The sequence below is a fragment of the Salvia splendens genome, chromosome 3 (assembly GCF_004379255.2).
Source record: "Salvia splendens isolate huo1 chromosome 3, SspV2, whole genome shotgun sequence".
NCBI classification, from domain to species: Eukaryota; Viridiplantae; Streptophyta; class Magnoliopsida; order Lamiales; family Lamiaceae; genus Salvia; species Salvia splendens.
This window is the reverse complement of record NC_056034.1, coordinates 44635915-44653308: the sequence shown is the minus strand read 5'-3', so window position 1 is coordinate 44653308 and position 17394 is coordinate 44635915. Positions and strand designations below refer to the sequence as shown.

General features: G+C 38.2%; 1 protein-coding gene across 1 annotated transcript; it reads right to left on the bottom strand.

The window, feature by feature from the left end:
• Positions 1-4078: 4078 nt before the first annotated feature.
• On the bottom strand, positions 4079-8168 carry LOC121796314 (protein NRT1/ PTR FAMILY 1.2-like). The gene is made up of 5 exons (XM_042195145.1): positions 7953-8168; positions 7284-7501; positions 6018-6559; positions 4688-5168; positions 4079-4583 (listed from the first exon to the last, which is right to left on the bottom strand). Exons 1-5 carry the CDS (start codon positions 8023-8025, stop codon positions 4152-4154), a joined length of 1746 nt encoding a protein of 581 aa, XP_042051079.1. The 5' UTR covers positions 8026-8168; the 3' UTR covers positions 4079-4151.
• Between the last annotated feature and the right edge of the window lie 9226 nt (positions 8169-17394).

The following is a 17394-nucleotide window of genomic DNA, read 5'->3' as shown; positions in this document are numbered from 1 at the left end:
TACATCCATTTGATGAATCTCAAGATTGTGCAATGCAGCAATAGCGAGAAGCACTCGGATAGATGTAATCCTTGTTACAGGTGAATAGGTATCGAAGAAGTCATGTCCTTTCTTTTGTTTAAAACCCTTTACTACTAATCGGGCTTTATACTTATCCACTGTTCCATCGGCCTTAAATTTCCTTTTAAGTACCCATTTGCAACCTAGAGGTTTCGCACCTTCAGGTAGATCTACCAACACCCAAGTGTGGTTTAGCAAAAATTGAATCAATTTCGCTTTGAACAGTTTCTCTCCAATGCAACCCGTCTGGGCCATCGAAGGCTACTTTTATAGATGTCGGTTCTTCATCTAACATAAAAGCAATGTAGTCAGGACCAAATATTTTTGGTGTTCTGACCCTATTACCACGTCTTAATACTGTATCCTTTGGATCGGGCCTTGCACGCTTGCGAGATTCAGGTTCCTCATCCACTGATTTAGAACTAGTGGCTTTAATCTCCACTGGTTTAGAACTGGTGGCTTCTTCTTCAATTCTTGTCCCAGAATTGGTTACGACTTTTTCTTTGTCTTTGCAAGGAAATGCATTTTCGAGAAATACGGCATTCCTCGACTCAATTGTTGTTCCTACAGTAATAGTCGATATTTCAGACTTGTGAACAACAAATCGATATGCACTACTATTAAGTGCATATCCAATGAAGATGCAATCAACCGTTTTAGGTCCGATTGTAACTTCTTTGGGCGGAGGAACCATCACCTTAGCCAAACACCCCCACACTTTGAGGTATTTGTAGGATGGCTTCCTTCCCTTGCACAACTCATAAGGAGTAACATCTTTTCCTTTGAGAGGGATTTTATTCAAGATATAGTTGGCTGTCAATACAGCTTCCCCCCACATGTTATGTGGTAATCCTGAAGTCAAAAGCAGTGCATTCATCATCTCTTTTAGAGTTCGATTTTTGCGTTCTGCAACACCATTAGATTGTGGTAAATATGGTGCAGTCGTTTGATGGATTATACCGCTTGCGTTGCATAACTCCTCAAACGGGGCTACATATTCGCCTCCTCTATCGCTTCGAATCGTTTTGATTTTACAACCAAGTTGATTCTCAACTTCGTTCTTATAATTTTTGAACGCTTCTATTGCTTCATCTTTACTTCTTAAAAGATAAATGTAGCAATACATTGTGCAATCATCTATGAAAGTGATAAAGTACTTTTTACCACCTCTAGTTTGCACCATCTTTAAATCACATACACCGTGTGAATTAATTCAAGGGGTTTTGTGCTTCGTTCCACCCAGTGAAACGACAACTTAGTCATTTTTGCTTCAAGACAAATTTCACATTTATCTTGAGTATCCACTTCATTAGTCTTTAGTAAATCTAAATTTACTAATCTTTTGATGGCTTTTGAATTTACATGTCCCAATCTACAATGCCATAAATTTGAACACTCAGTCAAATAAGAGGAAATAGATGCTTTATTATTATTAGCCAACGGCTTTGCAACACTGCGAGTTGCTACACTAAGCTTGAAAAGTCCATCGGTTACATAACCTTTTCTGAGTGACTTTCCAAACTTGTACAATGCAAACCTATCAGACTCAAATACAAGTTTAAACCCCTTATTAACTAGTATTAATCCTGACACTAGGTTCTTGCGGATGTCCGGGACATGCAACACATCTTTCAAAGTGATTGTGACGCCAGACGTCATCATGAGAATCACGTTGCCAACGCCGAGGATTTCAGACGATGCTTGATTCCCCATGTTGATCTTCCTCCCTTCAACAGCAGTGCAGGAGGCAAACTTGCTCCTATCTGAGCAGACATGAGCAGTAGCACCGGTGTCGATGTACCAGTCACCCTTGTTATCAACAAGGTTAACCTCTTCAGCGACCGCAGCAATGAGGTCATTTTCATCCCAGTCCTTGAACTCCTTCTCAACGACGTGGACAACCGACTTCTTCTTCTTGCTGCGGCAGTCCTTTGTAAAGTGGCCCGGTTTGCCACATTTGTAGCAATCGCCTTCAAACTTCTTTGTAGGCTGCTTTCCCTTCTCTTTGTCATTTGGACGATTTGGGCTAGGGCGTTTGTTGGAGGGACCGCCCCGCTCCAACAGATTGGCTTTGGCTTCAAGTGAGGTGAAGCCCTTAGCCTTTTGGTCGCTTTTGCGCACATCAGCCTCAATGCGCAATTTCACGATCAAGTCTTCAAGGGTCATCTGCTTTCGCTTGTGCTTGAGATAGCTCTTGAAGTCCTTCCAACTGGGAGGAAGCTTGTCAATGATCGTGCACCTTAGGAATTTTTTGGGAAAGGTCATCCCTTCAGCCACTAATGCGTGGATGATCATTTGGAGCTCTTGGACTTGCTCCATGATAGGTCGAGAGTCGACCATCTTGTAGTCCATAAACTTGGATGCTACAACTTGTTCAGTACCTGCAGCATTATCTATGCTATCCTTCTTTTCTAGGCTTTCCACATTTGTTTAGATGTGGTTACATTGGAGTATACATTATAGAGGCTATCATCTAATGCACTTAAAATAAAATTTTTACATAGATAATCCCCTTTTCTCCAAGCTTCATAGTCCGCCATGACTTCGAGCCTAGTCTCTTGGTCGCTTGGCACGGGCGGCTCGTTTTCCGTGAGGTAGTTGGCGACGCCCAATATTGTCAAGTCAGATCCTCCAAACTTTTGTGGCTTCTCGGCAGGTGGCATAATTCTTGGTGCCAAAGGTGCCGCACTTGGTCCATGGAAGGAACCAATTCCGTTGCCCCCGAAGGAGCCAACAACATGGTTGGGCATAGAGCCCCCACCATTCATGTTGGGCATAGAGCCCGCCATGATCGTACTATCCCCGAAGGGACTAGCACCCGCATGAGACCCGAAGGCCCCAGCATTCGTGTGAGACCCGAAGGCCCCAGCACTCGATCCATTTAAGGATCCGAAGGAACCACTAAAAGTGGAACCAACCGATCCACTCGAGGTGGATCCACCAGTGTGCCCAAGGGGGTTAACGAACTCCTAAGGGGTTGTTGACGAAGATGGGTAGCGCCCTGGAGTGGGCATCATCGTCGGAAACGACGAAGTGTTGATCGGTCCAGTGGTCGCCATGGTGGAGGGAATGGCAGCGGTGGAGGTGGCAGCAGCGGTGTTGGATTCAGTCGACATCTCCAGCAAAAGGTGTTTTAAGTTTCGAAAGTTTTAGTTCAGTTTATAGGTCCAAATTCCTTCAAAGGCAAGCTATCTCGTCTAGCGATTGTTGGTTTCTGGAATTACAAGAGATAACAACAGGGTGTAATACAACCCAAAAGAATGAATACAGAATGGAAAACTGAAACTGAATTACAATGAAAGAATCGAAACAAAGAACCATGAACAGTGTTTAGCTGAGTCGAGGAGTCCTCTTCTCTCAAGACGAGATACGCCCCGGTAGTGCTCTCGGTTTGGCGTGTCGTCCCCAAAGGTAAAACGGCTACGTCTCTGGTGAAGCAGCACCGCAATCAACAGAGCTCCGGCGAACTGGATGGAGGAGAGGGCAGAGCTTTCGACAGAAAAACAATGCAGAGAGAGGGAGAGAGCTTATGCTTGTGAATGGTGTAATGTGTGTCTAATGCAGTGGAATGGCTAGTCTATTTACATGCCAAGCCACCATGCAGGGTCAACCAAGCCATGAAGGCTCATCATGGCAGATTCGTAACCGTCGGCGGTTACAAGCGTGTGGTAGGAGTGCGCTATTCGCGTGTGGAGCGTGTGCTTTTCTCACGTGGCAGCTTTGACTGTGCCACACTTGACGACGTGTCAAGCCACTTGGATTGCTGACTCAACGGTGGTCTAAAAAGATTATTACGGGTCCAGACCCTGAGCCCAAGGATCAAGGATCAAGATCAAGATCGGGATCGGGACCGAGGCTCGAGGACCACGACCACGACCACGAGCTCGGGCTCGGGCGGGCGGCGGCGGCGGCGTGCGCGTGTGGGCTCTTTCACCCATCTTGGTCCACTATAATTATCTTTTTTATTGGACGAAGATAGTTATCTTTTTTATTAAATTAGAAAAAGAAAATATAGAGATGATATAAAATTTCCAACATCTTATTAAAATTATAATATGAAAATAAAAAAAGGTTTAGGCCATAAATAATCTCTATGTAGAGAAATGTGTAGACAAGTCGTGTTTGGGTTTGGCCTCGTCGTCATCCTCTATCACATTTGAATCCCAAACTTTCTCTTTCTCGAAGCACGTGTAGAATCGGCTTAAAAGGATGAAATACATCAAATTCACGACACTTAAGATCGTGAGGACCCAATAGTAATAGTCGTAGTGCCCTTTGTTGACATTATCTGCGACCCAGCTTTCACCGCCGCCTCGTCGAGAAACGGAATCCACTACGCTCACTATCACACTCCCGGCCATATTCCCCACGGCCATGCCTAGCGCGAAGAGTGCCACCGCAATGCTTCCCATGCTCTTTGGGAACTGCGAGTAATAAAGCTCGATTTGCCCTATGGCGTTTAGGGCCTCCGACAATCCAGTCAGTGCATGCTGCGGCACTAGCCACATTGCGGTCATGTCCACCTGCAGAGATACACAATTTCACTATCATCTATACACGCCATACAGAAAAAAAAAAATAGAGGCTATATTTGTAGAAATTTGCTAATTAGGAGTATTAACCATACCTGTGCCTTAGGGTTATTTTGGAGTCCCTGGCGGAGGGCCGCGGCCCTCCGCTTCCGCTCGACCAGGGCGGCAGTGGCGGTGGCGAGGCACGAGATGAAGAGCCCAAGTCCGATGCGGGCCCTGACGCCGATGCCACGAGGGTTTTTCGTGTATTTGGTGAGACGAGGGACGATGGCCCGGTCGTAGAGCACGACCCACAACGTGAGGGCGATGACGGAGAAGATGCCGAACGAGCCCGGGGGAATCTTGAAGTTTCCGGCTAGGGTTCGGTCTAGTGTGAGGGCTTGGATCACCGGGAAGGAGTGCTGGTTTATGAGCACCGCGATCATGATCCCGGCCGACCAGACCGGGACCAAGTCGATGAGGGATTTCAGCACCTCCACCTGCATCACGGTGCAGAGCCTCCATGGATCCGACGGCGAGCCTTCTGGGTTCACCTCTTTCTCAGAGTTGATTATGATGCAGGCTTTGTTAAAGAAGCTGATGCAAACATAATAGATTAATGCTCAATCAATAATATTACTATCATTTAAATATAGATGAAATATGCTATCCTTTTAATTTGATTAATTTTTAAGAACATCCATGATCCTAGAGAATTTAAGAAGGTAAATTTAGTAGTAAAAGATTAAAACAAATAAATTTTATAAAAAGTCAAGTAATTTATACGTGTGAGTGTGTGAAATTATGTGGAAATTTGAGGGGCATTTTCCCCCTCCTAGTAATTATAAGCTAGACTCGTTACTACTATCAACAACCTTAAGAAATTAAAAAAAAAACAACCTTAATAAATTCAGCAATTATCATATTCATATATATTTATTTTTTCTTGTTTATGAATTTTAATAAATGAAAAAGTTAGTAGGAGTACATAATTAAATCCTTAAAAAAATTAGTTAAGGTGTATATTTATAGATAAAAAGTAAGAAAAAAAAATTAAATTTTGATTTTTTGAATTATTAAAAATCAAAATAATACACAGTGTCAGACTCTGATTGGGTAATAAAAGAGTGCTCTCACATGAGCATGCGTGCAAGCACATAGTGCTCAAGATGATGGTAGAGCACGCAGCTGCAATTGCTCTAAAATTTAATCGGAGCACTTCGTATCAAATTCCCAAAAGGCAAAGAAAAAAAATGTAAATCCTTTAATTTGTTTAATCAAATTACCAAAGTGGAGGATTGACTTAATTATTCCACTAGAAATTACTAATATCAAAAGGTAAAAATATGTATAGCCTTTAATTTCTTTATTCAAGCTACCAAAGTGGAGGATTCACTAAATCATTCCACTACAAAAAAAAAGTGTGACATAATTAGCAAAACTCACCAAAGTCTTTGCGACGGCTCAACAAGCTTAGACCCCTTCAAGTGGTAATACTTACACTCCTCCCCACCACGGTGGCGGCGCTTCCTCCACGCGGCCGCCACCACTTGGGCCAGGCCCGTCAACAGGCTGTTGTTGGGCTTGACCTTGACATAGAGCCTGGAGCCCAGGAAGAACATGACGCAGGCGAAGAGCATGAGGCCCACGGGGACCCCGAACCCGATGATCCACCCGAACTCGTTTTGGATGTAGACGACGACGGTGAGGGCCACCATGAGGGAGACCCCGACCGAGGCGTAGTACCAGTTGAAGAAGGTCAGGAGGACCTTCTGGTTGTTGGGGTTTCCGGGGTCGTCGTACTGGTCGGCCCCGAAAGCCAACGAGCACGGCCTCACGCCGCCCGCCCCGATGGACAGGAGGGCGAAGGCCGCGAAGAGGAAGGCGTATTGGCCCGCGTCCGGCTTCGCACAGTTCCCGAGGCGGGGGTCGCATGGGGGTGGCCGGGCCGAGTGGATTATGGCGGTTAGCCATAGTACTATTAGACCCTACGTGGATTATTAGCAATTTGGTAAGGTATATATATAAGACTGAAAATTTGTACTACTACTTACAATGAAAATTGTATTTCCAGTACTTGCAAGATTTGGTTTAGTCCATATTAGTGTTATTGTATTGTTTTTATATATTTATTTTGTTTCTGATAAATTTGGAATGATAGTTTACGTTAATAATTTAAAAAATTACATAAAAGTCAAAATTGGATACCTATTGTCTCTAGCGCTTTAATTTTATGAGTAATATATAAAATTAATGACGCCAATAATAATATAAAAGTAATCAAACAAAATCAATAACGCTAACGTAGACAAACTCGAGCACTGCTGATGATCACAGTGCTCGATCACATAAGGCATGCAACATATTTATATAAATTTATGATAGAAAACAAAGACATGAAGTTCACTTCTATAATCACCCTAAAAAAGGTTCACGGTGTAGAAAAGGAGAAAAAAAACAATAAAACAAAAAGAGAAAGTTGTTAGAATAAAAAGCCATCACAAGTTTGAAATGTTGTGTGTGCTTGATTTTCAAAAGAATAAAATGCTGTAAGCCGACTTCTCACCCAAAAACATACAACTATTCATTTTCTAGCAAAGACAAAAGCTTTTGTTTGTTTCTTTCTTTCTTCTTTGTTTTATGACCACACAAACTAAGATAAAAAGGCGTCGCGATTGTAAACAACAGAGTGGTAGGGAGAAAGATTCTGACCAAGAGAACAATGACCGTCGCAACAGAAATCACGAGGAATCTTCCAAAATAGGAGTCGGAGAGAAAAGCTCCGACCACCGGCATGAAGTTGGAGGTCGCGTTCCATATGAACAATGCGTTCGTTCCTCTGGCCACGCTGAAATGATAGGATCCAACCAAATATAGAATCATGTTTGGCATAAGCCCATATGCTGCAATCTTCTCAAATGCTTCATTTGCTGCACATATATGAATAAATGATATATCAAAACTTGAAGAAATTACAATAGAATCCAACTGGACAGTAAGTGTGCATGTTTGGTAGGGTAGATAACTCATCTATCCAATAAGACTGGGTTTCGAGACAACAAGGGGACATAAGAAACCATTATTGATCCTCTTGGAAAAACACACAAAATCCAATTATCTAACTAGGACAACGAGTTTTCCTCGTCATAACAAAAAAGGCTATGGTGAAGAAATGCAAGGGCGGATACATAAATTTGTTTTAAAATTTGATTGGAGCGGACGCAGAAATTTGTGATTATATGATGATTCATGAAAATAACAAAAAATTGATTAAAAAGAAGTTTCTAGCTTCATAATGTTAGAAGAAAGATAAGTACATATAATATAACTATATAGTATAATTTATATGTGTATATTTATGTAGCAAAAATTGAAATATACCTATGATAAAAGGCATGGTGATGAGGCCTCCCTTACGCCTTTCACCCTTCTCAGCTATCTCTGAATTCTCCATTTTCAACTTCCCAACTCCAAAATAATTGAAGAAGAAGTGAAGAAGAAGATAGTGTTTTGAAGCTGTGAGAAATAGTTCTTATAAATAATACTTGTGACTCTATCAACGAGGAAAAGTAATGATTTAGGGAACTAAACTCTATTATGCTTGGATTTTGTGGGTAATAATAATTTCTTGGGTGGCTTAAATATGTCATTGTCAGTAATCCTTTATTTAAATCGGATGAAAAAGTTAAATTATATTATTCCTAGCAAAAGTCCCACTATTGTTGTTGCTAATAATTTTGCACTTAATTAATAGACCGCATCAAGAATTAAATAAAAGTTTTATTCCCGTGGAAAACTATATAACCAAATGGAAGCTTCTATAATTAGGAAATTATTTAGTGGATGGACATATGTAATAGTGACAATTATGGGAATAATAATTACCCACTAAGTGTAGTTTAAATAACAATTTGATAATGATCAACCTAGTTATTGGGAGGATCGGATATGCATGTTTGAAATATTTGATAATGTAATTAATTATTAGTAAATGCTAGGAATATCTATGTGCACCACCGGTAAAGTTTTAGGCACCAATTAAAAATGAGATAATTGGGGTGCAATAATAGTGGTAATCTAAACATATTTGAGTTTGACCAAAGCTAAGTCTCTAATGCACAAACTAATATTTTGGTTTTTTATGAATGTGATATAATATACTCTATCCGTCTCCCGAAGTAATATTCCTTTTTTTTAGACTGTTATATCAAATTAGTCCATTTTCTATTTTTGATAAATATTTATCTCTTTTAAAATAGGTCTAATTCTCTATTAACAATAGAGTAAGTCCCTAATCACTTTATCTTTCAATCCCCTTATGCTATATCAATTTCAAATTAAAATTCATATCGTCTCCAAAATTCCTAAGTCTATCTCGAACTGCACAGCTTGTAGTTAGTTCAGTTCAACTTGGGCCCACAACTGAAATGGGTTGAGCTATATTTCTTTTTTTATTAGTTTGGACCCAACCTAGACCTACTATTGATAAGTTTGCTGGATCAAGCTACAGAAAAAATATTTGTTGTATTTTTAAAAATCTGCAGTATTTTTTATTTAACAAAATAATAAACTAAAAATAGTTACATTTTAATTATTAGGGGTGTTCGATTTGCAAGATTGTATACCGAACTCAATCCTCACAACTCAATCCTATATTATATATTTTATTATTTTATCTAGAAAACTGAACACCACCTTAAACTAGTCTGTATTTATAAGATTTTTTATTTTTAATTATAGTTCATATGTGGAGTATATTTTGTTGAATGATTTTATAATTACATGAAATACTATCTTATTAAATATTACTCCCTCCATCCTCGATTAATTGTCACTCTTTTCCATTTCGGTCTGTCCCTCAATAATTGACACACTTCTTTTTTACCATAAATGGTAAGTAGGTCTCACTTCACCCACATTTTATTATAAAACCAATATAAAAAAGTGGGTCCCAAATTCTACTAGCTTTTTCAACCAACTTTTCTTTACATTTCTTAAAACATGTGCCCGGTCAAAGAGTGACAATTAATCAGGGACGGAGGGAGTATAAAATATAGATATTTAAATATATCATATTGCAATTATTTTTTTGAAAATTTAATTATATAGAGAAATGTTGAAAAATATTGCTTCCGCGCTATAAAAATAGTTTTCTTTTTCCATTTTTCCTTTCCACAAATAGCCATCTTCCATTTGTGACAAGTTTTTTTTCTCTTACGAGGTGGACCACATTCTCAACTAATAATAGTCCAATTGTTTTTTTAATCTCCTACTTTACCAATTTCGCTTTAACACTCATCCCGTACCAAAAGTCCCTATTTTTATTGGAATGAGATAGTATAAATTAATACAAAAATACAAGATAAATATACTCAAAATTATATTGAAATCATAGCTAAATTAATTAAAATATAGAATTAGTAGTTGTGGGTCTCAATTGGGCTAATCATTTGCCTGTTTTAAGGCCATCCACAATAGGCGCCCAGCGACCGCCCAGCCGAGTGCCGGCGCTGGGCGGTTCGCTGGGCGATCTATTGCAGCCGCCCAGCGGGCGATTGGAGAGAGAAACCGCGCAGCGCTGGCCGGTCGCGTGGCGCTGGGCGGTGCGCTGGGCGGTCCGTTCGGCGCTATTGCAGCGCCCGGATCGCCCAGCGCACCGCCTAGCGCGAAAAAATAAATTTTTTTTTTCGAAACACTATATATACGCGCTTTGTTCGTCATTTTCATTCGCACCACTTGTTTTAACGAGTATTCTCTCTATCTTAATTTCTGTTCAAGATCAACAACGGTAAATGGATCTCAACAACGAGCCTAGTTCCGGAAGTAGCGGGTCACAAACTCCGGCGATCAATGTGGGAAGTGGATGGGGACAGGTGCCCAGGTACTACAACATGTACCCGTGGCAGCAGATGATGCCCGGGGCCCCAACGGGGGGGAGTCCGCCGGGGGGGTTTCCGCCGATACCGCGCTGGGCACCAAGTATTCCGACCCCAACGGGATGGGCACCGGGGATGCAGATGATGCCCGGGGGGCCACCGGCGACACAGTGGACTCCGGGGGTCGTACCGGCTACACAGTGGACTCCTGGGGGTCCCCAGCGACGGCGGGGGATGTCTATCGCCCCAGTTTTGATTTTTCGACTGGGTCTTCGCACACATCGACCCAAACGCCCTTGGGGTTTGATAGTTTCTCCTTAGATGACTTGGGGTTTGATACTCTCGGAGCTCCGGTGACTGTAGGTCAAGGGGGGGCAGGGCCGGGGCGTGGCGCCCCAAAGAAGAAGGGCAAGAAGAAGGTCGGCGAGTCGTCGCAGCCGGGTGAGGAGGAGGTACGGAGGAGGTGGACGGACGACGAGAACGTCGCCCTCAGCAAGACGTGGGTGAGTGTTTGCGACGATCCTCTCGTTTCGAACGAGCAGAGGATCGTCAACATGTGGGGCAAGATAGCAGCAGCCTACAAGAGATTTTGCCCGGAGGGGAGGACCCGCAACGGGGAGGATTGCCGGAAGGGCTGGAACCGAATCAGGGCGGCGGTCTCCCGATTTTCGGGTTTGTACACCAACGCACTCCGCATGATGAGCAGTGGCCAAACGGAGGATGACTGCAGTAGAATAGCGGGGAAAGCCTTCCCAGTGAAGGGGCTATACAAGGACTTCACCTACTGGAACTGCTATATTGTACTGAGCGAGTCCGAGAAGTTTCGAGTAGGTGTCGACGCTGGCTGGCTGAAGAAGCAACGACTGAACTACACCGGCGATTACATCGGCGGCAGCGGTGGTTCCCACGACCTCCCCGAGACGACGCAGGAGTTCCCCACGCCGCGGTCGGTCGGTGGCCGACCTCGACCGATTGGGCGCAAGCGCGCTCAGCAGGCGGTGAGGGGGAACGTCGGGGCTTCCCAGGAGGTCCAGTCGGCATCCCCCCTTGGCCACTCCACCCGGGAACTCAAATTCTTCGCTCGCGCCCAAACGCGCGCTCAGTTGATCAAGACGATGGCCGAATGGCGGGTGGCGACGGATCCCGTGGAGAAGAGCGTGCTTCAAACCTTGCTCATGAGCCTGCAGGATGAGTTGGAGGTGATACGGAGGGAAGACGGCGGCAGCGGCGGCGGTGGTGGCGGCGGCGATGGTGACGACGGCGATGGTGGCGACGGAGGCGACAGCGACGGAGGCGGCGACGACGGAGACGAGGAGTGAATTGTCACTCCTTTTTATTATTTTATTTTTTTTAAAATTTATGTACTTTTTTTATTATTGTATTTTTTTAATTAATGTACTTTTTAAATTATTGTACTTTTTAAAATTTTAATAGTATTATTAAACTTTTTCCGTATATGTCTCGTAAATTAAATTTCGCATATTGTGTGATTGTTAATTATTTCATTTTGTATATATTTGTTAATAGTGATGTGGATATTAGTGGCTAGGCTATAACTGGGCTATTGCTGGGCTATTTGCTTGTTTTGATGATGTGGCAGGAGGATTTTTAGTGCTGCTGATGTGGCAGTGGCTGGGCTATGTCTGGGCTATTGCTAGGCTATTCCTATTGTGGATGGCCTAACCATGAGCCCAGCCCAGGCCCGCTCCATTTCAATGGTGGGACCGGCTTTGTTGAGCTAAGTTGGCATGTCTCAGTTGCCAACTCTAATTAGAGTCAAAGAAAATGATTAGGGCAGTATTAGAGAAATTTCAACGAAAATAATAAAACAAAGTGAGTCGAGCTTTTACAAGAACAATTACGTTTCGGTCAGAGCTCTTGAACTGACGTATTATCCCCAAATATATATTGATTTTATTCTAGCGCGTAGAACCATTTCAAACCGGCTAGACATCGGTAACTTTGACGGGCTTGCAAGAACGGAATGAACAAAAAATTCTAAAAAACTTGGTTGGAGATGTATTTGTATGTGAAAAGAATGCTTAGGCTGGAAAAGCGTGTTGTGTCAAGTGTCAAGTTTCAATCCACATCAAATCACATCAATATTTAGTGAAAGATACAATCAACTTATCCAAGGCCAAAAGCCTTTATGTATTTTAGCAATATCTATGTATAGATGTGTTGAATTTATTGCTAGCCTAGAGAAAATGGACGCTTATTCTTTACACACTTCACTGGTTCGATATTCAACCCTAACATTGTTTTCACATTTTCAGTTTTTTCTTTGTTCATTTAATTATTTTTGTTTTTTCCACTTTTTTCCTTTGACTCTTTTTTTCGTTCTCCCTTTCTCTTAATTAAATTTAATTATGAAATGAATTTAATAATTTAATCAAATTAAATAAATTTATTAAAATTTATTTAATTTGAATTTATTTAATTTGGTTCACATATAAAGTTAATTACTGTATAGGAATATACAAACTATAAAATTATAAAGTGTACTAATTAAAAAGTACTATAAGATAAAATCTCTTATTATGAAAAGGATGAGATTAATAAGAGATGGTATGATTGTAATTTGTAGATATCAAGTAAAAGATGTGGATTATCGATATTATTAAAGTTGTCTATGATTGTTTCTGACGCAGCCCAACAAATTTTCCTGGGCTATTTTAAATAGCCTTTCAAAAAAGGCCTACGTCTGTTTTGTCCCTCTAAATTGACATTAAATTAGTTATAAAATTTTATTTATTTATTAAATTTATTTATTGTATCATTCAAGATTTTAATTCAATTTTTTATTTATTTTAAAATTTTAATTATTAAAAGTACTTAATTTAGCATCTTTAATATGAACTGTATACATCTTTTCGTTCTACAAATTCAATGTTTAGATGGTCTACTTATAAAATTATATTCCATCTTAATTACAATAATAATTAGTTAATTAACATAATAATTAGTTTATTATATTGGTATTTTATTTAGATATAATTTGATACTTAAGTTTTAAAGGAATATTTTGCTCGAATTATATTTTAGTGCTGTTTATTAAATATTAGGACTGCTAAGTAATAAGCATTCATTGAATTACTTCGTAAATTTGACTAAGCAGATAATCCTGATGGGCCTAAGCCCATTGTAAGATATCTAAAAATTATAACATCAAAGTTCTGAAAATGATTCAAAACTCATAATTAATTTATAAAATTTAAATAGATTATATTTTATTTTAAACACACCTACACTAACATATGATAGAAATTAACACCAATACCTAATAAAAGTTGTCCACACAATAATTGACTTTTTCTTGAAAAAGTATCCATTATTACTAAGAAATAAAAACACCAAAGCGCGTGCATGCCTTATCAATAATGTTTAAATTCAAAATAACGCCTAATTAATCCAAGTGAAAATCATTGAAAAACCTGAATAATATTGATAACACCAACTTAATTCATATAAAAAAAATGGAAATATGATTAACATGTGGGGAATATATACAGAGAAAAATGACAAACAACAAAACGTTGGGTCTTTGCCATGGGATTAGAAACAAGGATGAGAGAGGTATAATTATTTTTTTAAAATCATATATAGAAAAAGAAAGAAGGAATAAAAGACATGTGGGTTGTATAAAGACAAGAAGCCATCCGACAAAGATTTTGGCAGAAGCTCATACATTATTTTTTGCTATTAGTTTAATAAATTCTTTATAGTTTTAAGGGCTGATTGCTGTTAATTATTAATTAAATATTGGTTAGTCAGAGAATGTTGGGAATAATTAATTCGAATTAATACGTCAAAAGTGTGAACAAAGATCTCGAAATTTTGATTGCAATTTCATTGTATGGTGCCTTTTCATAATTTTAGTATGGGGGTGTGTTTAATATATTAAAATGCAATAAAATAATGAAGTTATATGATTTGTCAGTATTATTTTAGTAAATATTTATAAATATAATGATAAAATTTTATATTATTTTAAAAATAATTTTACATATTTACCTTCTCCATCAATTCGAATTGAGATTAAGACTATTAAATTATTTTTCATCATTTTTTACACAAAATTATTTTGAGATAAAAAACATTCTAGTAAGTACCATTTTACTGTTTAATTTCGAAAAATTAAAATATAAAAAGAGTAATCATATATTTTTATATTTTCATTTATATTAAGATAATGCTTCTTACAAATCATAGTCTTATATATAACGATTCAATTAATTTAAACCATAACTAAAGTTAGATTTACAAATAAAACAATTAATTAAACAATTCCAATATTTGTAGTTAGCTTAAAACTATATTAAATGAAGGTAACATCAATTTCGTCCCTACTATATAGTATAAGCTGCGTTTGGTTTTGATACCAAAATTAATACTATTAAATTTTGGCGAAGACAGGCGTAACTATTGTAAATTAATCGTGAAAACATTCTTGTGATGTTCGAATTTATATCAGAAATATTCTTTGCACGTGAATATTGATAGGCATCTAGAAAGACTATTTTTTTTGTCATTACATGAGGATAGATGATAAGACTAGAGGTTAATTTAAGTTAATTTTTGTGGATGTGACATGATATTAATTAAATTAATGGTGATCATAAGAAAAAAAAAGCTTTGATATATGCTTGTGATGTTTTGGGATTCCAAATTAAGCCCTAAATTATTTAATCGCTTGAAATTTGTGTAGTGCCGTCCTAGCCAGTTTGTCTTTGTCTATTGCAACTTCATTTTTTTTAAGTTAAAAAGCCAAATTAGTGGAGTATTTTTCATATATAGGCCATTTTAGTTTGTTAGTAAATGAAATAAATAAATAATTTAAGGTAAACGCGTAAAACCCTATGCATGAATTGAACTTGAACTTCTATTGTGGTATGAAAACGGGTCATTTGGGTTGAAAAAATGACTGAGATATATAGAGTAGCAAAAACAAAATAAAAAATATTTTCTATTGTTTTGTGCAATTTAGCCACAATCCTATATATACATACGGTACTAAAAGTAAAAAATTCTCCAATTTTTAAAGTTCATTATCAATAAAAATATAAGATCTATTTTGAAATGACTAAATTAATATTTGCTGCCAAATCTTAAATTAAGGTTAGGCAGTTACATGGGGCTAGATAAATACTTCAATCTGATGAATTGATTAAACAATTATTACATTAACAACAAATTATTTTGGAGTTATGGACTCTAGACAAAATAGTATGTATCTTAATACGTTTAAATTTATGTTTAATCCCAATGCCAAACAACAAATATTCCTTTCGACAACAACGTCATCATTTTATTATGTCACTTATATATGTGTATGGTTTCTAATTTCTCTAGTCTTTAACTAGGGCTAAACTATTCCAAAATAATTAAGATACATATACCACTAATAATTTTTTTAACTTAAAAATTAAATGCTGAAAAAGGACTCCTAATAGAAGATGGAGAAGTAATCACATTTTTTCCTATCGACTATATATATATATATCCTATAGTGGTACAATGTCGGGCAATTTTTAAATTGTGAAATAAACACTATATATAGTTTTTCAGCCAATTATGTCATGGTAATATGCTACCACATTTATTGATATGCGCAAATAATTATGTATGAACATAAAAATACTATGAATCTAATTATGTGGTAGTTTAATACACTACAACTATCATTGATCATATATACACATCAATATTCCCAAAGTGACGTGCAATAAAGTCATGTATGTATGTATCAAGATATTTTTTGTTTACCAAATTATGTTTCACAGTTTCCCCAACTTTAACTCGGTGTTGTAAAGGCTAAAGTAAAGAGAAAAGGACATTAAAGGAAGAAAGAATACATAAAAGGATACCCATAATAAAGGAGGGGCCAAAAAAGAAAGTTTACTAAGATAAAGCTTCTCAAAACATTTTACATCTTACAATTTTATTGTTTTATTATTCATCTCAATATTCTCCATCATAAATTAATAATTATGGTTAAGGGGGAATGAGAAAATAAACTCATAAATATTCACAAATATAAATAATAAACACATTAATTATATCTACGTTTGGGGCGATGTTAAATCAGGGAAATAACATTATTTTTGAATATATATGATAGTAAAAGGAGAACTAAATATAGACAATATACCGAGCCATAACTCTAGTAAGACTAAGAATCGTATTAGGCCGAAAATACATGCATAGAAAAGCTCAATCTACGTGGCTCGGGGCTCTGTTCCTTAATCTCATAATCGTCGTCTGATTCACTTCCTTTTTCAGATTCACATTCCAACAAGGGCATGTATCACCACAAGAGATCACAAGAGATCACAAGAGATCACGAATATAGTCAAATAAACCTGGATACATATGATGTTTATCTACATATGAGATTGATACTAATTCAAAAATTTCACTATAATTTCAAATATTACTTACAATGACAAAAGTACTACTCCATATATATAAGCAATATAGGGAGTCCAATTTGTGTCTCGGGGCTTCGCTCATGAACCTTCGTCATTGTGGACTGATTCACTTCTTTTCAAACATGTTTATTAAGTACTTCCTCTGTCCCATGTTATTTGCACTTTTCAATTTTAGTTTGTGTTAAGGGTAGCATTCCTTAACGTTCGAATTCCTCACAATCAAGAAACCGAAGCCGTGGTCGTCGAGCGCCCAAGAGGTTTGGGTCAGCGAAGACGTCCGGCAGAGGGGGTGCTGGGCGCGAGAGAGGTTCTCGTCGGCAGCGATAGAGAATTAGAGTTTTGTGATTCAAGCCAAGTTGGGCGAAATACTGATTTCATTAATTGGTTGAATGAGAGACTCCACACATATTTATAATATATGTGGATACAATATGGAAAGATATGCTAAATCCCTATAATATCTAAACAAAATAATAATAATAGAAGACTCGTATCAACTTCCCCACGGTTAAAATC